We start from the raw sequence: 25,534 nt of genomic DNA, 5'->3' as shown, positions 1-25,534 counted from the left end.
GGCTGAAGTAAGTAGGATCCTGAATGGTCTTCACAAGTTTGATATGGGTCTTTCCTCTTGTGGGTAGGTTCAGAAACTGCCAACATTGTTTTAAATTTGGGAGTTGTCCCTTTTAGGACTAAGGTGAAGAGAACATTTCTCTCTCCGAGTTGTGGGACTTTTGAGCTGTCTACCACAGAAGGTAGGAAGTTAGGAATACTTTTGGGAATACTTTTAAGACAGAAGTATAAAGGTTCTTGTTAAGCTGTTAAGCTGTCAATCAAAATTTATAGGGGTCCGCGACACAGAAGTGCGGAATTGAAAAGACAAACAGGTTAGCCATCATTTTGTCCAAAGTGGAGCAGGCTCCGGGGCCGAATAGTTTAATTCATGGTTTCATGGTGCAAAAAAAAAATTTACAGCTGGGGTGAGTCTATACAATCACCAAGTGTGTGAATTCCTACACCAAAAAGCGAACACCCTCCTCCTCACTCAACATACAAAACCTCTACTACAGCAAGACCTCAAGTAGTAATCTATAACGTGTTGATATGATGGGGGTCGGGATGGGGTGATTTGGAAGAATCAGAGAGCAGCCCTCCGACATAGTGCGCGTCCAAAGAATTGAATCACTGTCGAACAGCATCAGTGCTTCATTGTGGCGCGACTTATTTTACAGAAATCACTTCACTGCGGCACTAACAGATATTTTGCTTATTTGAACATGAAGTTCACGCCAACTTTTTTTAATACGTTACAAATACGTAACTGGAACGTTCTCGATTAAACATACTCAAGCCATATGGTTCATATTATTCTCGGCAAGTATTAACGCTTCCCGTGTTTTGATGCTGACAGTAATTTTATCAAAAGTGGACATCTTACCTCATTGACCAGATTCAACAGGCACGTCAATTATTTGCAACCGTTTTGTTAGAATAATAAAGAAACTTTGAGTTGATTCCAATAATAATATACAGAAACGTTGCAAAAATAACAAATTAAATCTTTAATGTGACATAGTCTACTGTAAAAGCGTCTTTTCAACTTTAAACACGCAGTTTAAAATATATACCATTCGGTAACAAGTCAACTACTTTTTCAATTTAAAGTCTTTACATGAAATTAAACGTGCACACATACGCAATTAGATACGATTAAATAAGTCATCATTCGGGTTAGCAGTGATGGCGGAGCTAAACACAGCCAGATGCAATAATTGAATGATTTATCAGAAACGCTGTTTTTTTTGCCGGTGCTGGTACGTTTAAAATACACATTAACTTTGGAAAATAAATGTGGACTTCATATGCAAAACGGACGAAGAAATTTCGAGAATTACCAAATGGCATTGGAAACAGTGAGTCAGTAAAATTGATTCAAACCTGTTGTTCGCAGTTAGGATACAAAATACATCAATTTCGAAAGTTACACGCAAATGTATAATTTAATGTAGTTAAGGTAAACAGCTTCAAATCTCTAAATGTGCATCATGGTGAGTAAATTAAAAGTCATATAATCATTCTTGTCATTTATTATCTACGATTACTGCGGATCTTCCACGTGGTTTTCGAAACAGTTATATTTAGTTTGAACTGACCATTGAAGCTATTTTATTGTAATGCGGAATTTGGAAAGCATTCCGAAGGTGAGTCCCTCGCAGTCTCCTGTGTACCTGAGCATTGAAAACACATTGGGGTTTATCCCGTTAGAAATAAATGCAGCGCGCAGTAACGAGGAATCTGATCACATCATCCTCGCTTCGCTCACTCTCTCTTACACACGTACACTGTTTCTCTGTCTCTTTTAATTAAGAATCTATTTACATTATCAGTCGAGGGAAAACAGTGTAAGATGACATTTTCTTTTCACTTGATTGCCCCTCCTTGGACTCCTCCTCACGTCACGAGTCAGCAAACTCCATAAAACCTTGTTACCTTGAAGCGGAGCACACACACAGTTAATGCAATCATTGAAGTCATCTAAATTATATTAAACACATCCAGTAAAGGGGGATTTTACTGTTTACTGTTTCGATATAATTGAATTTACGTCTGCTGTCAGGAGCCAGTTATTATTATCTCAGAGGCGAACAAACACCACAACCAATCACATTACAATGCGTTCATTTACTCCACATCTCCGAGACAATTGCATCGTCACAATTTTGTCCTGATATTCCAGACCATTAAATAAACTACCCTAATCCCTAACAGCACTGGCAGAAAGAGATTACGCCAAATGATCAGCATTAGGATTAGTCAAATTTTATTTTTTTTTGGCTGATATACTTGATGCTATATGATTTCTTGGCCATTTTATTCCAAAGATTATTTTTAATGTTTAATTGTAAAAAAATCAGATTAGAATTGATTACCACGTCATTGTATTCCTGAAACGAATCTGGAATGGGCAGCTTTGTAGTTGGGAAGCAGAAATTTCAGAATGTGCCTTAAACTCACTGTTGTAAAATCCTTCTGTTGTCAGGGTCTGGCCGAGAAGACAAAGTAAAGTCACTCCACACGTACGGTTCAAGATAACCTCTTGCACTGACGGAGGTGCGTTTATCTACAACAGAAACATTTCAAATTGCAAAGGAGGTAAATCTAATGAAGGGATGGAGTGAGATTTTTCTTGAAATTACGGGGGTGGAGAGGGAGAATATTTTTAAGTGCATGCTCCACTTGGAATCAAAGATATGGGCAACGCGAAATCAAAGATATGGATAAAGAATGACCCGAGCGCTACATCGCATGGTTTCAATGCCGTTAACAGTCTCTAAAATGTCTCATCCAAGCAGCAGAGAGACTGACAATTGATTGGTGTATCGCAACCTTTTAAAAATGCATTGATAAGCTTTTTGCTACATCTACGGTCCTTTTACATTTATGTCATACTGCTTGCTAAATAGTTTGCAAGTTATCCTCACTTGCCTTAAACTATCGAGGCGTTCTGTTACTTCAGTTGAAAACGCGCAGAGTTCTTGCTACAGAGTTAAATGGCTTGGTTCAAGTTATCTCCCAGGTCGGACAGGAGAATGGAAAAATAATAGCAACGGGTCAACCTGACCCAAGAACACCACAGTTATTTTCCACTTCGTTTCGACTCCTGGCCCTGCTTGAAACAGTCTCTATGAGGAATTTTACAAGGATACAGACATGCACACACGCATTCAAACACACGCCCTCATAAAAACATACTTACATATACAGGTACATACAAACACGCGTACATGCATATACATACAAACGCACGCATACATACAAATACTCAAAAAAGATACACGCACATACAAACAAATGTATATGCAGGCATGCAGACACACACGTACAAGCATAGATCATGGATATTTAATTCGATCTCAATCAACGTCCTTGAAAAACTCTTGGTAACTATTAGATTTTTTTAGCCAAAATGATCACGAATTAAATGTGAATGGACAAGAGTGAAGCCCCAGTTTTTACTTTCTGGTCTAAAACGCATGCGCTATAATTATTCCGCCGAAAAGTGACAGCATAGACAATATCTTGGCAAATTGTGGCATAATGATTTAATGAAGTCCTCTAAGCAAATCACGGATGATTTTAAAATTGGAATGCACTGATTCTGATATTTCTGTTTCCATGGTCACTGCGGATAAATCATTCCAACGCAATCATTCAGTGCACGAGAAAGGATGATTTATTTCCCGTCTAGTTTTTTTTGTAAGACTGCGAATTTGGAATGCACTTACATATCCAAGAGTTAGTCGCATGCAAACTAAATTGAAATGTTGAATATACAAGGCGAGCTCACGTTATATTGTACACTCCTGTTCTGGCTTAAACGTTAAAAATTGAAATATTACAAATCAAAGATACATATAATTTCAATATTACCGTTTCTATGTTTGTTATATATACTCATCACATGAAATGGCAACATGCATATTTAGATAGATATGCCCAGGTTTTATATTCGGAAGTTCTATACCCCTTTGGTTTTACAAAAGTGAAGGAGAACTCTTACTTCAATCAAACGAGAGTGAAATTAACAATTCAGAACGCTCTAAATGGGCGACAGAACTTTCGAATAGAAGCTCTATGGACTACGAAATGTGGCCATTCTGTGCTGAATATTTACAGGGAGTGCTTGACTAGGCCTCTGGCTCTGTAAAGGCGGAGGTTTCACTGTTCACTCAATTGAAGATTGAAAAATCAAATTCGCATTAAATAGGAATAAAATGAGGAACTTCAAGCAAGGACGTTGATAGTAATTTCGATATCAATAAATAAATGGTATCTATAAATTGGAGATGCATTGCCCGGTTTCATATTCCACTCGAAAGACTAAAATGCATTGGGCAGAATGAGCAAATCCAACATAAATGCAATGTTCTAATTATTAAAACGGATCCCCCGTCAGCAGACAAATATTTTGATCTCTGTCTGTTGCGTCCATTAATGTTACACCTACCGATCTTTTTTTAAAAGAAATGACCTCTTAAAACTGTATGGTTTTGCTAAGTTTTCCTTTGCGTTTGCATCAAATTTATTCTCAGCGCCTAACGCCAGTGTGTCTTAGGAGAACGCGAGCTGAAAGACAACCTTAACTTCTGAAATACATCAATTCATGTTCATGTTTTGCTGTTTATTTCACATCTGAGCACGTGTGTTGGCCTTCAGAATATTATTTTTCAATAGCCCCTTTTGGTGCGGTTAAGAAGAACAGACGCGTGACTAATATCTTGACATTGTTAATTCTCCTGAAATTGGATTATGAAGGCTAACATGAGCTGGGCGCCTGTCTCTTTAAGACACAATGTCCTGCTATGTAAATACAGTGGAGGAGGAGTGGGTGGAGGGCCGGAGTCACGTGATCTCCGAGCTACAATTAGTTCGGGCAATTGGCAGGGTTCAAGCGGAGAAAAAGCCAGCCAGCTTTCTGAAATAAGTCACCAATCAAGATAGGAAACAGGTCAGTCCGTATCAGAGCCACCCGGAGCAACAGTTCCTTCACCGTTGCACACCGGTACAGACCAATAGTACAGTAATCTCCCCCAGACAATACTTTTGGTAATTGTTTTTTTTAAAAGAAAACGTTCCTCCTAATTATTGTTTCTTGCGACTGGTCGCGCTGGATTCGATTTGTAAGTATTCCCGGCCAAAATACTTCGCAAAACTGTGAATCCGTCGGTTGTAGGTTTTTTTTTCTCTCTCTCCCTTTGCGCCCTCCTCGCCCTTATCTGTCATGTTACCTTATCTCCCAGATAGAGGATAAATGCAATGCCTTCACTAACGCGCTATTAACTTGGGGGCCGGAGCAGCTATCGAAACCGTTTTGTGATTTGTGTGTTCGCAGATAATAGAAACTAAACGCCAGCTCGCAAAAAAAAATTATTATATATATATATATGGCGCCTTCTGTTAAAGGTATAGGCAATCTCTCATGGGAATCCTACCTGGGCCTGGGCGCAAAAATCTCTGGGATGTTCTGCCACACACGGACTGGGAGCGGGGAATCGCTCACTTCGAGTACCTGTGTGCAATTTATCCCGAGGATTATTGTCGAGCGGAATATCCGGGTCGAATGGAACTTTTCTGCGTTGAGGCCAGCACACGAGTGAAATTGTTTCTAAAACGCTCTTTTCATCTACTTTATGTGGAATCGCGCAAAATGTCCATTTAATGCGAATTTCAGAGAGGTTCCCGCCCAGCTCCCACCCTGGTCGATTCTGAATTGGTTCAACAGCTTTATTAAATAAAATGACAATCATGTTCCGAATGTAAGGTGTCATGACGTGAAGTTACGGAAAGGTTTGCAAAGTTAAACGGAACTTTCCAGCAGGTACTTTATATCTGAATGGAATCGAAACGAGTGGCAGAATTTGTCTTGGGGATGTTCTGCCAATGGCCTGTAACTGATGCCTTGTTTGTTTCAGGTCAATTCTGACTCGGGGACAGAGAGCGCGGACAGACGCGAACAAAAGGCTATGATCACTCGCTGGTGTCTGTTTGACTGAATCGTCTTGTTGATGAATAATACCGGCCTGAAGAAGATTTCAGTACATTCCGAACTCAAAACCTTCCTACGTGCTTTTTCGCAAAGCGCCAGGACCTTCCACCCCGCAGAAAATGTACCAAAGTCTGACACTGGCAGCGAACCACGGACAGCCCAGCTATCCCCATGAGGTTTCGGGCAGCTTCATGCACTCTCCGACCGCCTCACCTGTGTATGTGCCGACCACCCGTGTCCCCTCCATGCTCCCCAGCATACCGTACCTCCAAAACTGCGAGTCGGCCCATCAGAGTCACCATCTGAGCAACCCGACCGGCTGGCCGCAACCAGGTACCGACAGCTCCGCGTTCAACCCCAGCAACCCTCATCCTTCTACCACCTTCTCGTATTCTCACAGTCCCCCCATGAGTCACGGGGCCGGCAGGGAGGCGGCTTACAGCAATCCCTTGGTCATCAGCGCAAGTGGCCGGGAACAGTACGGCAATGCCCTGGTCAGATCCGTCAATGGATCTTACTCCAGCCCGTATCCCACCTACGTCGGCCCAGAGATGACTTCGACCTGGCCACCTGGGCCTTTCGAGAGCAGCATGATTCACAGTCTCCAGGCCAGGCAGGTCTCTATGTCTGGGAGGAGGTCCAGTCTGGGTAGGTCACCAACATCTCTTTTCCGATTTGCTAGACAACCCAATAAGACACAGGCGTTACTGTACAAGGAGCGTATCAAAAATGCAAGTGTTGGACCGAAGGGCAGCGGGCTAGTCTCCAAATAGAATGTAACTAAATAGTGTGCATCTGCTTCGGGCGGGTTAGGCCCTTTAGCCACTTGTGTTGATGCTGGTTGACAGTACGGTCCACGTGTGAGTCAGGCTGAGTTTTTCAGTCAACAGTCGTGATGATGACAAATAGGGACAGCATTTGGAGCTCTACAGCAAGGAAGCATGACCTCAGGGGCAGCAGCGTTTGGTAATTACTTGAAATTACATTCACCCAGGGAGTGTCATTTCATTTTAAAGAAAACAAGTCTTGGGCCACATTTTCACTCAATTTCGGGCGATTGTTTTCTGATGCCGGTGAGCAGTTGACATCAGTCATCCAAACCCATTGCTCAATGACATGTTATTCGGTAATGGCGCAACTGTTTCCAACTTATGACTTCAGTTCAGATAATCGTTAATGATTAAAAGAGTTTGGAGATTCTAGAAACCCATTTGTCTATCTAATTTGTCTAGTATGCATCCTGAGATCAACAAAACGCAAAGATTCTTATTGCAACTGACTGAAACCAGTATTAATCTCTGTTCACGACATTCTGTTTTAATGGATAGAAAGGGGGAAAAAGACAAGTTTTTTTTTAGTGCATTGAGCCTCATTGTATTGATTGAACCATTTCAGGCTTATATTTGCTCAAATATAGATGTATCACATGGATTGCAGACAGGTATCTCATATGCAACCTATTCAATGTGCATTCAGTCAACCCATTGAACTTGCCTGCATTTGCATTGATCTGTTACATTTGGAACAGACATCCCCTACAAATGCTGCGAATCTCTGATAATGCAACACTGAAAGAGGATATTTATTTTTTCGTAAAATCTGATGCAGCTAAGCAGAAATGAACCGAAACGCTTTAAATTCGATTAGATTTTACGACGTGCAAAGGAATAATTCCGACCATCTGAATTCCTGCTGGTACTTTCAGTTTCCATCAATTTCATTTTGCTCCTTCTGCCATCTCTGGGTTTGTTTTATAATTTTTTGACACACCTACGTATTTAATTCTGTTTCTTTTAAGCCCAGCGTTGTTTTCTCATAGTTGCCTCATATTCCAAGTGAGAGGACTCGGCCTCTAGGATTCTTTCCAGAGGAAAAGGTGTATATCTATGCTTGCAACATTTGAGCAGTCCCTGGGAGGAGATGGGAAGTGGGCTCCAATTTAACTCTGGAGCAGTTAACCAAAAGTCCTTTTAGACATTTATAGTATATACCTAAGGAAGCTTTTGATTGGAGCTTGTAACACATTTCATGGATACGAATTAATCAAGGGGTTACAAGGCCGAAACGAAAAGATGAATCCTACCTTATTCTTGGTTCAGGTGTTAAGAGTATTTTAATTGACAGTATATTAATTAAAAGTCTTTTAAAAGAGAAGTCACATCCATTTCTTGCATTTATTCACTCAGATTTTAATACCTGACTTGCATATTTAAACAATCTTACTGCATCTGCTCTGAAAACGAGTCAATATTTAGGGATCAGATATTACGATCATCTTCCTTGGAGTTGTGTTTATAACAAGAGAACGTAGCAGCAAACGCCTAGTGAGCATAGAAGTGTTAATTTAGGCTTAGAGGCACCCTGCCCTTCGCATATTAAAATCAGATCGTTCTCTTTTATCCATTTGGGCACCTAATGGGGTGCTGAACTGTTCAAAATCGAATTGATTAGTTGGTCTCATACCTGTTTTATTCAATCCTTATCTCAACAAAAATTCAGTTTAGAAAACGCGAGACTGTAATTTATGTCATCGGCCCCGGCACTGAACAATGGCGATTCCCTGACTCCTCCAGTCATTTTCTAACACTAAACAGTTTTGAGGATGTTTAAAGTAACATTCGAAATTTATGGTTTGCAAGCCTATTAAGCACTTTACTGGATCACATTAGCTCAGTGCAGACTCCTTAAAAAGTTAAGAAGTGCTCTGGCCTCATCTCCAAAACAATCTACAGATACAACCCCTCATTTACTACAGATGAAGAGAGAGAGAGAGACAGTGAAATTTGATCAACCATTTGAAGTATCAAACACACTTCATTACTCGTTAATACCCGGCGTCAACTTAAAGTGTCATAGTTCAGAATTGATGGAAGGGTTTCCCCCGAGAGATTTTCATTGACAAAAAAACTAAATATAATTCATGTCTCTAAGTTATTCAATATTAACTTATTTAAATGATAAACTATGATATAATAAATCTCAGTGACTTAAGTCCAGACTGAAGGACAGTCTATACAATCTTGTTTTCTTTTGCTCAACATATATTATGAATTTTGGTTCTACGCCATCAGCTAGTTCAAAAAGTATTTTACACTGCCAAATATATTGTCAAATTCTTTTGGATCTGTCTGCAGACTTTTAAAGATTCTCATCATAGCAATGCTATGACTCCCAACACAGACCTCGAGCTTTTAGTTTAAATACTAATTGGGATCTCCACACTTGCCGGCAGCACTAAACTTATCAAGGTTAAATTTGTTTGGGGGAAGGGGGTGTTTTCAACGTTCTAAAATGTATACTCATATTATTTGGATGTCGATGTTGTTCACTCACTACAGACACAGACACATGCAAATATAAATCTTGATTTCAGTGAAATTCCTTTTGTAATGAATCTGATGTAAACTTAGCTTCGCGCTTCTTCGGCACTAGAGACAGATTACTGGAACCGCTTCGTTTGATTTGATCATTAAGACGATTTTCGTTCTTTCCAAAAAAAAGCGATAGACGGGGTAAAGCATAACAAAGTGATATGTGTATTTTATATATATATATCCTTCATATATATATATATAAGAAGGGGTTTGTTTATTACACGCTTTGACATCTTGCGGGAATCAATCCAGAATGTTGACCTGCTTTCCGTCCATAGGCTGTTATTTGTCACCCGAGTGTAATAGGTGTGATTGATAAATCGAGTAGTGGATCACAGAGCGTTCTGTAACACAAATGAGCATTCCATCAGTCTTGTGAGCCAGTCTCCTTGTCGCCACCAGTCAACATCCAAAAAGACTTTGATGAAAAACGGGAAAGTTTGGCAAAGCGTTAGGATTTCTATCGCCGACCTTGCTCCGAAAATGCCCACAAAGCAATCTTTTTTTCTGTCTCTCTGCTCCTCAGAGATCATTTCTGCCTTTCATTAAAAGACATTTTTACAGGGTAGGGCAACTATGACACGTTTGGATGCCATTTGATTTCCATCGGAAGAAAATTTATCGCTCCTAGAACTGTTCCCCCGCAACCAAAATGACCATATGGATTCCTCAGACATATTGAACCACACGACATACAGAGTTTTACAGTGTGGACATCAGATATGTATCTTAGTCCCAGTGAATTATATACACTTATTATGATCCCGCATATCATTTCAAACATTCTTGCAATGACGTTTTGCCATTTACTTGGAAAATACACTGAAAAAAAGTGCATTTCAGAGATGATTATCGTTATTGCTACTTATTGGAATGGAAAGTCGAGACTTTTGTCTGCAATTCTCTGCCAGACGCTTGGGTTTAATTTCTTTTGCTTCCCAGACAGGCAGTAAAAGTAAAGATTTATTCTTGCTCTAATATTTTTTTTTAAATATTTTAAAATGCTCAGATTGCCTGGTTTCCCCTTTTATCCCAACAACGTATAGAACCTCTAACACTAAGAATTGTTCGACCGTGCAGTTTCTGGGGGAATAAAGGGTAATAGAGGGACAAATTCATCCACTTTTGAAATTAAGAAATCTGGTTGAATAATCGGTCATATTGGCCCATGATTGATTCCTTTCCCCTCGGTTCCACCCTCCACACCCCCAACGTGCACCCCCCCTTCCCCACCAAAGCTCGCCCGCGCGCGCGCGCACACAGACACAAGCAAACCAGTCCTTCTCATTGTGCATCCAGCGAAATATCAGAGGAATGCAGAAATGTCTATGCTGTGCAACTTATGCCCAACGCAATGAAGTATCTCACTGTGCATATATGACAACATGGTTCAGCTACCATCAATTTTGTTTGTCAGATGACCCGAGCTATCTTTGAATTTGAGGTCCAGAGGGTCAATAGCCGCTTTGAAATCGGTTAGCCCCACAAATAAAAGTCGTGGTGAGGAATTTGGACTGATGGAACGCCTCAGATACTAGGGAGAATCTTATTTTGTCAAATGCCCAGTGTTGAGTGGTGTTGGAACTGAATGATCTGGACACTTTGTGCCAGTTGTTGGCAGTTTGCGAGCGGACCATTCAGTGATAACCCAGAACTCTAGTTCAGGTTGGCATGGAAATGAAATTGTTTTCCTTAAAATGTTCGAGACAGTTGCCCTCTGTTGCTTCCAACTATGAAGTGAATGTAAGATAACATTCTCCAGGACCAAGCAAGGTAATAAATCATGTAATTTATTAGAGGTAAAACTTATTATTTAAAGATCACTTTTTTTTAACAGGATGCATTTTTCCCGACAGTCACAAATGTCTATTATGCAAACCAGATGTCACTGATTTTCCCTTTCACCACCACCCCCCAACTTTTTTTTATGATAGAGATGTTGGAAGATTTCCCCGAGGGCCGGGAGTGTGTGAATTGTGGGTCCATGTCTACTCCGCTCTGGAGACGGGATGGGACAGGCCATTATCTGTGCAACGCGTGCGGATTGTACCACAAGATGAACGGGATGAACCGACCGCTCATTAAACCACAAAGGAGATTGGTAAGCAGGCCTGATTGATCTTGACTCGTCAAGAAATATGCCCAACAGTCCAGAACGTCTCCCCAAGCTCCACTCCTTTGTCCGTCTTACAGCCCACTGTTTTGTAAAGTTGAACAAGTCGAGGCGGCCCTTTCCATATTGCCTCTTCTCCACCCCATATAAGGAAAACTTAAAATAAAAAAAAATGAAAGGACTTTGTTCCCATCTGAACCTAGTTGAAAGATTATTTCAACTGATTATCTTTCCGGTTAAAAACCTAAGACTTTTCCCTCTCCTTTGTTGCCAGAAAATGTTTAGTGGTGGCCTGGAGTGTAAATCAAAGCTTCATTAATTTTGGGATGTGAATGTGACAAGAAATTGACAATTGATGGTTGGTTTGGGAGAGTGAGTGAACGTTCCACCACCAAGTAACCAAAGGCAGCCCAGGTTCATTCATTTTCGAGAGTAAATGAAATTTATGTCACATACTGCAGAAAAAAAATGTATTTGACTTTCTGTCTTCTATCAGTATTCTATGTAGAATGGGGCTTCAAAACAAACTCATAATTTTTATGTGTTAAATAACAACACTACATCACAATGTTGGGGGTCAACAACTTCCTTGACAAGGTCAGAGTTGTGAAGAGGCACCCTTCAGAGGCCCATTCCCCATTTTGAATAAACTACTTAGGCCTTGACAATATAAATTATTTTAGCCTTGTGCCTTTCAATAGCAGGAGGGGGACCTTGATCCTTTATCTCAGTGTGAAAATAATGCACACCAGTGTGACTAGGGTCATTTTTGCTGCACAAACCATTTAAGCCTCTAATAGCTGATACCTTGCAAATTAAAATGTAGCACTCGCAAGAAATTGTGAGGTTCCTTTCTCAATATGGAATAAAACACAGTAACACAATGAGACAAGTATTGAATGCAATGCTTTATTATAAAGTCATTAGATATGTTTATATCATCATGAACGTAGTCACAATAAATAAAATTGGCAGCAGGGGAGAGTCATGAACATGAAATGTTAAATTACAGTCTTGTGACAGCCATTCAAAATAATTTTGCCATTTGTTAAGAACATTGCAACAGTGTTGCATTAGAAACTTAGATCATAATAAATAATAAATAGAGATGACTGTGTTTGTAACATTATTGATGGCTTGTGCAAATCTTTTGTTTTATAGTCATCATCTAGACGAGCTGGTTTGTGTTGCACTAACTGCCACACCTCTACTACAACCCTTTGGAGAAGGAATGCTGAAGGGGAGCCGGTGTGTAATGCTTGTGGACTATACATGAAACTTCATGGGGTAATATTTCTTTACTTTTTGAATTAAATAGATCTGATACTATAACACCTTGCAAACTAACAGCAAACTATAAACATTATATTAATGCTAGTGCTTCTTCCCAATAATCAGTACCTTTATTAAAGGTTCTTCTTTATTTATTATTTTCAATTTGAATGGTTAAAACTTGTTAAATGGAAACTGTAATGTCAGTCGAAACATTTTCTCCTCTCCACTCAATCATAATTGTGATAAAAGGAAAAGATCATGTTTATTGGACTAGTTCCAATTATAAGTTGGGCGGCTTCACCTTGAGCAGCTTTGTTCTTGTGTTGAAATGTTTTCTTGGAAATGTGTTACATAGAACTGTATACATTATATACCAAAGGACTTGTATTTCCTACTCCCATATATGCTTATCAAACGTCTCCATAGATGTATCTATCCGATACTGCTTAACTAATCTCAGTGGAAATACATATTCACTGCTCTCTGGAGAAAGAAGATCCTTTTGATTTCCCTATTTGAGTACTCAGTGATTATCTTTTATTGATGTCTTCTTATTTTGCTGTTGCCACAAGTGGAAGCATTCCCTCTCTCTATGGAAATTTCATGTAGTTTTAGAAGACTTATTATTACAGACTGCCACCAACTCCTTCCATGATAAAAGAGATCTAGCTTATTCACCCCTTCCTGCCAGATGAAATATCACATTTCTGGTATTATTCTTGTAAATCATGTTCCTGTTGCATTTCTCTGGTGCCTGTAAATCCTTTCTATGACATGGTGACCAGAACTGTAGACAATACTCCCCAAGTATCATTTAATCAAGGCTTCACAGTTGATTGGTATAACTTTCCCATTTTTCATTTCTACCCCCCTTTAAATACATCTTCATGCTCATTTTATTTTCTTAATGTAATTAATAGATGAATAATATTTAAATATAACAAATGAATCCTAGACTATAGCCTTGCCTCTGAATCTGATACTCAGATTCATCTTATTCTCTATCACAAAGGTTTCTGGAAGTTATTCCGATAGCTATAAGAAAGCTGTAGAACTAAGTGAAATAATCAGTGTGAAGTTGGAAACCATCAAGTGTAATATAGATTGCAAAATGTTTTTGAAGTATGGCATGATGTTTCCCTGTAAAGGTCTCTTATATAAAAAATGGTTGTTATTTTGACAGTGCATTGTTTCAAAATCCTTCTTGACAGGTTTTCATGATTTCAGTTTCAAAGTCCAAAGATGTGCAAGTTAAATGGATTAGCATGGTAAATGTTGGGTTATGGGGCTAGGATAGGTATCTGGATGTGATGTTCCTTGAAGGATTGGTGCAAACTTGATGTGCCAAATAGCCTGTTTGCATACTGTAGGGATTCAAATGTGTGTGTATATATATTTCAGGAAGGTATTGACCACTGGCCTGATAACAGACTGTTTCATCAGGTGTATATATCCATGGCATAGGTGCAAATGTGTTAGGTTGGTTTGACATGTGGTTGTAAAGTTGACAGTAATGCTGTAGAATGGAAACTGGTTGCCATGAAATCTGATGAGAGAAGTCAGATTTCTAATTTCATTAACTTGATAGAGTACAGTAAAATACAAAGTTTTGTCTAAGGAGCCTTAAATTTGTAGATTGTACCAGACTGAATGCAATGAAGTATCAACATGTTATATTCCAAAGGAGCCTAGACAAGTTAGATTAAAAGGCAGAGAGGTGGTAAAAGGAGTTTCAACATGGCTGTGACAAATCATAAGATTAGGTGGAGAAAGCAAGAATGTGGATGACAGAACAAATATTTTTATTGCACATGAACTGTGAGATAGGTTATTAACGTGTGTTTTAATGTTTGACGGAGGTGAAGAAAACAAACAAATTGCATACCTCAGAGGTGTCACTTATTGAAGTCATCTTAATCTGACTTTCGTGAAAAAATATCTGAAGGACTGTATCAATTTTTGATTGCCACATTTAAAGGAAATTTAAGATACATTAAATACCTACAGGTTACTTGGTTGATTCTAGGACTTAGAAGGCTATATTATGAGCAAACACTTATCTATATAAATCCTTTACTTTCTGGAGATCATAGAGGCCTTTCAAATTTAACTGACAATTGTAAATTTTGATGCAGGGAAGTTCTTTTGTTAAGCACAGAATTTAATGATGATGGACCACACTTCTAAGTTAAAGTTGACAAAGAAATGGAATTTTGGGTGCCCTGTTTTATAAGGAGGTGTATGATTAGATTATCAGCGGCTGACATGAAACAAAATTCCATGGCAAATATTTTTAGAAAAGGATGAAATGAATTGATGAAATGAATTGCTATTAGAGAAGGAGAAAGAAAACTGTAGTTTCATTATCTTGGTAAGGAAACCTGAGGTTTGACAGGAAGGACCAATTCCTTCTTCCCTAAATAGTATTATGCTATGACAAAAGACAAATTTTAAAAGTACAGTGATATCAATTGAGGTATCAATGTTAGAAAATTCTTACTGTGCAGATTTTGCATAGAACACACAATTTACTATTTGTCGTAGGCTTGTGGAACCAGTCTAATGTAATTGGATATTTCACAGCAAGCAGATAATACAATGAAAGAATCAAGAAGATCACATACATGTGTCAAAGTTTCAACAGAAGTGGAAAAATAAAGACCACACTTGCATTGATATAACATGCCCTCATGATACATCAAACCACTTCACAAGTAATTAATTATTTTTGAAATAAATTCATTCCTATTCAGTAGTTAAACACAGTGACCCAGTTGTTCACAAAAGTAAATGGACTAAATTGCTATTTGGTGGTGAAGAGGTGAATGGTGGTTGGGACATCAGGAGAACTCTGCTGTTCTTCACAAAATGCCATTGCAACAGATTAGGCAATGCCTTGGATTAACATCGTTTTTGTTAGACAGAATGACTGACAATGCGGAATTGACATAATGGCTTCACATTTAGAAGCAGGACTTTAACCTGTAACCACTTGATTCAGAGATGGGAGTACTACCAGTAAACCCAGCTATCTGAAATCTATAAATCCATTACCTAAGGGATCAGATTACCTTCAAAACATTCAAAAGTTTGTCATTTGGATTTGATTTAAAACACAGGCTTTTGGATGTTCTAAATTGTTGAACATAAAGAACGCAAGTCTCAACTTGTTCTTTTTGGTTTTGAAATGAATAACATGCGTCCTTGTTATGAAGACAGTGCAGGAAGTATATCCTTCAATACCTGAGCCTTATGCTGAAATCAGAATACTTCAACATGTCATTCGTACAGCAGAATAATGTCAAGTATTAAGAAATGTTGCACTCAAAGTGGAATCATTAAACACAGATGTTGGAACACAAAAAAAAATCAACCATTATTTCCAACTAATTGGCTGCGCATTGACCTATCTCATACAAACATGGTCTTATTAACAAACCTTATTCAAGTGATGGTGAAAATGAATGTTTTTTGATTAGTTAGAACTGCTAATATTCTTCATATATATTTGAATCATTATCCCACATAAACTATACAAAATGGTAGCAAACAGCTCCTCATACTCTTGTTATGTCAATAGGATTGGTTACTGCAGTCAAGTGACTGGAGGAGTGACTGTCCATAAATATCACAGGTTGACGTGGTACAAGGAGTGCAATCACAGTTGCTGCATTTTGATGAATTGAAGGGGTGTTGACCACAGATGTTCATACCCATCTACATAGAACTTTCAGCATTGCAGTGCCTTGGAATATGATTAAACATATATCGTCAATTTAACACATTTTGATTTCAAAATAATTACCGATAGCAGTTCCATACTGTAAGATTTGTAGCTTGTCTGTGTTGATAGTGAACTTAATGCTCATGAACATCCTGCCAACTTCAAGGCTCAAAGGAGAACAAGCTACAAGTGATCCGGGGTTTGAGCAGGTTCCACAGAAACTACTCCAAAAGCAAAACATATCTAATTTTAATGTGGATTCATGTTGAACTTACTGCAACATGCAAAGTGATATCCTGTGTTTGATATGGGATTACAGTTAATTATATTATTTTCGTATTGTGCAGGTACCACGCCCACTGGCCATGAAAAAAGAAAGCATTCAGACAAGGAAAAGAAAACCTAAGAATGTTACCAAATCCAAGGGTTCCTCAGGTAAAAGGCTTAATTATGCTTCTACATTTAGTCATTTCTCTGTGCTATCCCATCACTGTCTCACCAAGAGAAAGTGGAAACTTTCATTGCCAAGCCAATGTTGCTGGATGATAGGAGCTGCATGCAGGAATTTCTTGCTTCCTACCGACATGTAAGCGATAATATCCAGAAAATGATTTTTCCAGTGCTTGGTGAACATATTGATGTTCCAGAACTGTGCTCCTCTAGATCTTCAGCCAGACTTAACACTCTCCAAAAGTATTCATTCATAATAGTTAAAATTTGATCTTCTTCTTGTACTTTCAGGCTGCATTCTCATTTATTCAATGTAAAATAGTATAACGCACATCGTAAAAGTCACATCCTTTCACATTAATTATACCTCTAACCTTAAATGCGTGCAAAGCAGCTAGAATCATTTTTCTCCAAGCCTCCCATTATCATTCTAGCTTACATCATAGTGAGAAATGGCAGAAACAATATGTAATCAATCTGACATATGTTAATTTGTTGAAAAGGTCTATTAGGATTGGGTAGTTAAGATTAAACAAAGCAAAACATACTGTGTGAAACATTTAAGTAGATGTTTGAGTATATATCATAGAATATTTTTAGATGGTGAAGTATGAAATAAAATATCCAGAAAGGGGTTCTGCACAGATGTGTCTTAAGGAAAGCAAATTAAATCCCTTACCAAACCATGCAGGGATATTTTCATATCTTTTGATATCACAACAGAGATATTCTCAAGTGATATAGAGGAAGCAGATCTTGTATAACACCCTTTGCACACCAAGAGTAATTAGATTTGTTTTTGATAGATTCTGTGATGTAAACACTATTACCAATATGTCCCAGTTATAGGTTAAGCTTGAGTTAATGGTGTTCCAGTCCCAAAGGCAGAACTGAAACCGTGCACCATTCATACTCCTGCTTTCTCCCATTTCCCCACAAAATCACAAATTGTAATTTAAACAGCCAGTCATATGCAGGGGAACCACTTAGAATCCCTACATTTTGGAAGAGGCCATTCAGCCCATAAAGTCTGCACCAACCCTCCAAAGAACATCCTACCCAGACCCAGCCCCCCACCCTATCCCCAAAACCCTATATTTTCCCATAGTTAAGCCACCTAGCCTGCACATCCCTGGACGCTACGGGGCAATTAAGCATGGCCAATCCACCTAACCTGCACATCTTTGGACTGAGGGAGGAAACCGGAGTACCCGGAGGAAACGCATGCAGACACGGGGAGAATGTGCAATCTCCATACATTCAGTTGCCCAAGCATGGAATTGAACCCAGGTTCCTGACACTGACAGGCAGAAATGCTAATTACTGAGCCCCATGCTGCCCTTGAGATTCAGCAGCGCTGGATCATTTTCCATGTTAAATAGCCAAAAGCTGACAATATGGCAGTAATAGGAGATCTTTGAAAGAGCATTTTGGGGAAACAAGGAGTCTCTGCCTCACAGCCACAATTACCCTGCTCAACTCCATTAAGGATTTTTTGTTTGTTCATGGTATGTGTCTGGTGCCGGCTAGCCTGGCACTTATTGTCCACTCCTTGTTGCACTTTAGAAGGAGGCAGTGAGCTGCTGTTGTCTTGAACTACTGCAATCATGTGGTGTAGATAACACCCACAACATTGTTAGGGAGACAATTCAAGGATTTTGATCCAATAGTATTGAAAAATGGTATGTTTCTTCGTGGGGATCTTGCAGGTGGTGGTATTCCTTTATTCTTTTACATGATTTGCAGGTTTGGAAGGTGCTAAGGAACCTCAGTGAGCTGTTGCAAGGCATTTTATAAAACATTACACACTGCTGCCACTATGTTTGCCAGTCAAGGGCATTCCTTTGTCCTGGAAAGTGTTAAACACCCTGAGTGTTGTTGGAGCTGCACTCACCGAAACAAGTGGAGAATATTCCATCAGAGTCCTGACTTGTGCCTTGCAGATGGTTAACAGGTTTTGAGAAGTCAGGAATAGAGTTACTCGCTGCAAGATTCCTATCCTCTGATCTCCTCTTTTAGCCATAGTATTTATTTAGTGATTTCAGTCCAGTTTCTGGTCAATGGCAACTCCGAGGATGTTGAAATTGAAAGCACAAAGGTGACACAGGTGTTTTTCAAACTTAAATTTCACTTGTAAATATTCACATTCCATTGATTTTACTGCATTGATGTGAGCATCATTGTCAGTTGTTGAGACTAATTTAGAGAATTACAGGCACATCTCATGGCTACAGCAGAGGTAGAGCATTTCCTTTATTGTGGAAGAAACCCATGGTTGTGTTTTTTTTTGTTTATTCCCTTTCGAATGTTCATGCTATAGTTTGGTGTTGTACTTATCACCCTGTGGAACATGTGGTAACTTGCAGCTTCAGATGACCCTTTCATTTTTTAAAAATTAACAGTTTAGTTGGATATTTCTTAATCATCCTATTCAGAGATGTTATGGCACACTCTGAAGGAGGTGGGACTTGAACCCAGGCCTCCTGGCTCAGAGGTAGGGACACTACTACTACTACACCAAATGAGTCCCTCTCTTCTGTATTGTTCATGACTGTCAACTAGGATAATTAAAATGATATGGCTGGGCACAAACCCTTGTGAGGACTCTGCCAGCCAACACCCTGGATACTCAAACGGGCAGATTCTGATAGCACTCTTTAGGCCCTTTCATTCCTTCCTTGTCTGCCCCTGCTACTAACCAACACAATCAGGATACCAGACCCATCTCACTTCACCTAACCATGCTCCTTACCCATCCTTTGCCTTCCTCTGGTTCCCTCTTCTACTCCTCCATGAACTCAACCTCGTGACATAGTCTGAGATAACAAGGTGTAGAGTTGGATGAACACAGCAGCCCAGGCAGCATCAGAGGAGCAGGAAGGCTGACGTTTCGGGCTCTACACCTTGTTATCTCAGATTCTCCAGCATCTGCAGTTCCTACTATCTCGTGCCATAGTCACCCATTTTTTCATACTGACTCAAAATTTTGCAGTCCAAGGAAGAATAATATATTCTGCTGCTCCCCTCCCTTTTGGTGTAGAGTGAATGAAAATTTCTGACCTTCCACACAACTTCACAAAGCCACCTTTACGTGAACAGATGCCACTGAAAAACTAGTTTTAAACAAGTGACTGTTCATGAAATGTGTGTATTATAAGCATGAACCGAGAGACCAGGACAAGGCTTGATGCACCAGTGAATTTCCCTTTGCAGCTCAACCCACATTCAGAAAATAGAGATACCCCACCTCATTAGGCCACATCACACACCTATTTTCCATCCTTCAGACTTCATAAATTCCCTGCCTCCCCACCCTATGATTGAATAATTACAATTTTTTTGAGTAGACTTTGAGTGTCTAGTATCATAGTGGGTGAATGATTCATTCTTGTAGAAGGACATGAGTGTAATAATTTTTCTTGTTAAAGGTGGTAAGACTGTTTAATACTATAACAATCCACTATGATATGAAAACTCAGTATAGTATGACAGTGCCAAGACTGTTATATTACTGCTTTGGGAACATTTTTTTTCAAAGAATCATAGAATCCCTACAGTGTGGAAACAGGCCCTTCGGCCCAACAAGTCCACACCGACCCTTGGAGCATCCCACCCAGATCTATTCCCCCTATAACACACCTAATCTATAGACCCCTGAACACTACAGGCAATTTAACTTAGCCAATCCACCTAACCTGCACATCTTTGGACTGTGGGAGGAAACCAGAGTACCCGGAGGAAACCCCCGCAGGCACGGGGAGAATGTACAAACTCCACACAAGACAGTTGCCCGAGGGTGGAATTGAAGTTGGGTCCCTGGCGCTGTGAGGCAGCAGTGCTAACCACTGAGCTGTTAACTTATCAGCAGAGTGAGAAAAAAATTATACACGCCTTCTGATTTATTGTTGCATTGCCAAATTGAATTCATTGCTGGCAGTTCTGCATCTTGGATTAACAAGTTATGCATCTAAGCCACAGTTGAGCACATAATCTATGCTAGGGCATAAGTGCAGTTACTGATAGGAGTGCCAAATTGTTGGAATTACTCTCTTCCCTGGCACTATTTGAATAAGAGTATGGACTTCCAAGATTCGTGCTTCAACTGACGCCACCTAGTTAATCATTCATCTCATTTGCTGTTTGTCAGGTTTTTCTATATGCAAAATTGGGTGCCTGCAAATTCTTCAAAAATAACTTACTGGATGGAAGAACCTTTACCATAGTGGATGAGAAAATCTGACATGGCATAAAACAGAGTGCCAATTTGCTGTCATTTTGCACAACAAGCATTACCTAATTTGGTCACCTCATAATTTACTTCAGAAGCTGTGATAGTTCTCTCTACATTAATTGAAAGAATACCTCAATAATCAAATAGGAATTTTATGTCTTTATATATCTTTGACATAATTTGAACTTTGTGTATCTTTGATATAAGTCACGCTGATAATAAGCTGAATTAATTACCAAATTCTGTTTTCTTCAAGGGACAGCTTCAGGAACCAATTCCCCATCTTCTATGTCTAACTCTGAAAATGCATCAACTATCAAAACTGAATCTGATCTGGCCTCATCTCCATATGCAGGTCAAACAGTTGTGTCTGTTTCTCAGGTAATGTAAGAGGAAATGCAATTTCCTTTGGTATTAAATGTGATCAAGCGTGTAACCTAAGAAAACAATTACATAAAACAGGTAGATTGATTATTTAGTAGTTGGAATAAGATAAACAATTACTAAGTCTTTGCATGTGGTTGGAAAATATCTCAAATGTAATTACTGAATTTTATTTTGTTAATGGATTAATTGTAAATGAGAAAAGTATTATCTTAGTGATCATAGAATAACATTTTGTAGGTATATAATAAGCTGCACTTATACTTCAAAGTTCAAAGCACAAAACTTAGTTGGAAAGGAATAAATATACATATTTATATAAAATAAATTATTCCTTACACCATTACTGGAAAAAGTTTAATGATTCTTATTTCTGTAGGCTCCATCCACAGCTATGTTAAGTCGAGAAGACTTGAACCGTGGTCCTTCACAATTGAAATATGTACCAGAAGATTATTCCTATACCTCAGCCACTGCAATCCCACAGACTGGAGTTAATGTTCCACTCAGACAAGACTCTTGGTGTGCTTTGGCACTGGCATAAAGTATGATCTTACAAATTTTCTACTTCTATCATTCAGAAGACCCAGATGCTGAAGGAGTTGAAAGAAATAACTTGAACCCATATATTTGCATGGCATATTTCTAATTGGTGAAGTATCACAAAAAACTCACATACCTGACCATCCCTACAAACACACTTGATTCCGGATGTAGGTACAAGCTTTATTGTGAATCAGTAAATTTCAACATCCCTGGCAACAAGCGATCAAGTGAAACGTATGCTGTTCATCTCAAATGTGAATGAAATCAAAACCATTCTTTCAAAGTGCCTTCTTGTGAACTATTTGTGAGTGCAATTAATTTCATTAGATCAGCAGTAATGACTGATCCTGTTAGGCTGAATAACTTAATAATTTAATGGGAAAGTGTGAACAGAAATTATTGTATGTTATGTTGAAATATTGGTTCTTTCGATGGACAGATATTTCACTTTTGCTTTGAATATTTTAATGTTATACTAAAAAGCATTCAGTTCCTTTTTTGTAATTGAACTGTTAAAATATTTTGCCTCTTCAAGAACAGATGAACCAATTCATCTATAATCTATAAATATATATTACAATTCAAGGCTTCCAATCTCTATACAGAAATATACAAAGATTGTTAATGGGGTAAAAAAAATGAACAGCATTTGACATGTATATTATGTTGTAGAAAGGTTATGTTAACAATACAAATGTTTTGCATATCCAAAAAAATACACAAGTTGTAACTACCTTTGAGACACTGTTTTAAAATGTGTTGTGAATAAAAGTGTAACCATGACAGCGTTTTTTTTTAGCAATTATTATCTAAGAGCTAAACTATGAACCAGATACTTATTATTGATTCATGAGTATTTAAGTTGAGTTATCTTGAGGTGCAACTAAGAATTTAGTCTGTAAACTGTAGACAATATCTCAATTAGTACACAAGATACCTCAAAATAATTTAAGACAGGTATTTTCCATTATTAATCATTTGCATTAAAAATGCTTCATTATGTGATTCTTATTTCATCTCTAATGGTTTATTCTGAATATTTATTAGCCAGTTGAAAATTGTACAAGCAAACATTGCTGTTACATCAATGGCAAATATCCCATAAACAGTTTGAACAAAAACATAGAACAAAGATCAGCACAGCACAGGAACAGACCCTTCATCCCACCAAGACTGCACAAACACATGATTCCTTTCTAAAATAAAAACTTTCTGCCTCTACATGCTAATATCCCACTATTCCCTGTCTCTTCATATATCTGTCAAAATGTCGCTTAAAAGTTGCTATTGTATCTGCTTCCACCACTGCCTCTAACAACACATTCCAGGCACTTACAACTCTCTGTGTAAAAGATTTGTCTCAGTTTAAACTTAACCTTTTTGCCTTAAACCTATGTTCCTTGCTAATTGACATTTCTACCTGGGAAAAAGATTCCAACTATCCATGCTATCCATGCCTTTCAATTTTGTGAACTTCTACCAGGTTGGCCCTCATTCTTCAACATTATGTGAAAACAGACCAAATTTGTGTAATTTCTCCCCATAGCTAAAACCCTCGAAACTATGCAACTTCCTGGTAAAATGTTTCTGTATCCTCTCCAATTCCTCCACATCCTTCTTGTACTGAGGCACGAGAACTGTACACAATATTCCAGATGTAGCCTAAATAAAGTTCTATACAGCTGCAACATGACTTGCTAGTTTTTATACTCTCTTCCCTGACCAATGAAAGCAAGCATGCTATATGCTTTCTTGACCACCTTATCCAAGCTATGTTGCAACTTTCAGGGAACTGTAAACCTGTACACCCAGATCCTTTGTTATGTTAACTCTCTGAAGGGTTCTGCTATTTGCTGTATACCTTCCCTCCTGCATTGGATCTTCCAAAATGCATCATGTCCCATTTGTCCAGATTAAACTTCATCTGCTATTTCTCTGTCCAAGCCTCCAGCCAATCTGTATCCTGCCATATCCTCTGGCAATCATCCTCACTGTCTACAGCTCTCCCAATCTGTGTCAGCCACAAAAGTACTAATCAGGCCACTTACATTCTCCTCCAAATATATGCTATATCTATTGTTTACTATTATATATATTGTAAACAACAGGATCCCAGCACTGATCACCGGTCACAGATCTCCAGTCAGAAAACACCCTTCCACATCTACCCTCTGTCTTCTATAAGTCAATTCTGTATCCATCTTACCAGCTCATCGTAGATCCCAACAACTGCTGCTAATAAAATAAGATTCAATAGAAATCAGAGGAATTGTTTTCCAAGCAATTTTGCAAAGTACTGAAATATGGAAAGAACTGACTACTAACATAAAATGACATGATAGTGAAGCTTGAGTTAAATGTGGGTTCTCTTGGATGATAAATGATATGGCAACTGTTTTTTTTAATTATGCAAAATATGGTGCCTAATTGCTACCATAATAAATTTAAACCAAATGATAAAACTAACTGCAAAGAACTAGAAAGAGATGATTAGTTTTAGAAAATACATAATTGAAGTGATTTGAGTATCACAATATGCCTCCTGTTATTGATCTTCAATTTACTGACTGTATCACACATTTTATACATTTTATCTAAGTAGAGTATTGTGCACATTTCAAAAGTCTAATTAGTTTATGATTGATATGGACAAGGAAATTATTACTTTCAGTACTTTGGCTGTCAAATGTTTCATCCTTGTAAGGCTGATAATAAATACAGATAATTACTGAACTCCACTGATGCTATATATTGAACAATTATTTTTACATTTACATGCTTTGCTTATTTTTCTTTCCATAATCTAGAGGTAAATATACCTTAAAATTAAAGATCAACTGATTTCCACCTTACTAAATATTTCTAAAACAATATTTAAATATTTCAATAATTTATTATAGCAAATTAGGATTTTAATCAGTTTTTCTCCCCTGAAACCTGTTTGTTAATCATCTGTTCAATCCTATTTGACGTCCAAATAGATATATCAATTAAATACATTGTGAAATAAAAACACCCAGACCACCCCCACCAAGGAACTTGTGGGCTTTCTCCTTGGCCTGGTCAATGGGTTCTAGGCTAGAACCAATCCCTTTATTCATTCATGGGATGAGGGCGTCGCTGGCTAGGCAGTGTTTATTTCCCATCCCTAATTGCCAGAGGACAGTTAAGAGTCAACCACATCGCTGTGGGTCTGGAGCCACATGTAGGCCAGACCAGGTAAGGATGGCAGTTTCCTTTCCTAAAGGGACATTATTGAACCAGATGGGTTTTCCAATAATTGGCAATGGATTCACGGATATCATTAGATTCTTAATTCCAGATATTTATTGAATTCAAATTCCACCATCTGCTGTGGTGGGATTTGAACCCAGGTCCCCAGAATGTATTTTTTGGTCTCTGGATTAACAGTCCAGTGATAATAACACTGGGCCATCACCTACCCCCCATTCATGAGGCTGATT

General features: G+C 38.5%; 1 protein-coding gene and 1 long non-coding RNA gene across 9 annotated transcripts; one reads left to right on the top strand and one right to left on the bottom strand.

The window, feature by feature from the left end:
* Window positions 1–1,108: 1,108 nt before the first annotated feature.
* Window positions 1,109–2,525, bottom strand: LOC125485524. Its single transcript, XR_007264229.1, has 3 exons — window positions 2,442–2,525; window positions 1,806–1,916; window positions 1,109–1,654 (listed from the first exon to the last, which is right to left on the bottom strand). It is a non-coding gene; the product is annotated as an uncharacterized LOC125485524 (long non-coding RNA).
* gata5 (GATA binding protein 5) lies at window positions 2,470–22,853 on the top strand. Of its 8 annotated transcripts, none has more exons than XM_048608630.1 (7): window positions 2,470–2,579; window positions 5,900–6,621; window positions 11,282–11,448; window positions 12,622–12,747; window positions 16,807–16,894; window positions 21,397–21,521; window positions 21,904–22,853. In XM_048608630.1, exons 2-7 carry the CDS (start codon window positions 6,093–6,095, stop codon window positions 22,066–22,068), a joined length of 1,200 nt encoding a protein of 399 aa, XP_048464587.1. In that variant the 5' UTR covers window positions 2,470–2,579; window positions 5,900–6,092; the 3' UTR covers window positions 22,069–22,853. The 8 variants fall into 8 exon arrangements, with proteins under 8 accessions (XP_048464587.1, XP_048464590.1, XP_048464586.1 ...); XM_048608633.1 differs by having other exon boundaries at window positions 2,520–2,537; XM_048608629.1 differs by lacking the exon at window positions 2,470–2,579 and adding an exon at window positions 4,834–4,935.
* The last annotated feature ends 2,681 nt before the right edge of the window (window positions 22,854–25,534 follow it).

This window comes from Rhincodon typus, chromosome 19 (genome assembly GCF_021869965.1).
Source record: "Rhincodon typus isolate 14 chromosome 19, sRhiTyp1.1, whole genome shotgun sequence".
In the NCBI taxonomy this organism is placed as follows: domain Eukaryota; kingdom Metazoa; phylum Chordata; class Chondrichthyes; order Orectolobiformes; family Rhincodontidae; genus Rhincodon; species Rhincodon typus.
The sequence above is the reverse complement of the archived record's forward strand: the minus strand, read 5'-3'. Positions and strand labels throughout refer to the sequence as shown.

Bases quoted from the DNA above. Each gene is read 5' to 3' on its own strand.
- gata5 (XM_048608630.1), top strand. From the start codon at position 6,093: ATGTACCAAAGTCTGACACTGGCAGCGAACCACGGACAGCCCAGCTAT. The intron at 11,449-12,621 runs GTAAGCAGGCCT...TTTGTTTTATAG, and splicing joins TTAAACCACAAAGGAGATTG to TCATCATCTAGACGAGCTGG. The intron at 21,522-21,903 runs GTAATGTAAGAG...TTATTTCTGTAG, and splicing joins CAGTTGTGTCTGTTTCTCAG to GCTCCATCCACAGCTATGTT.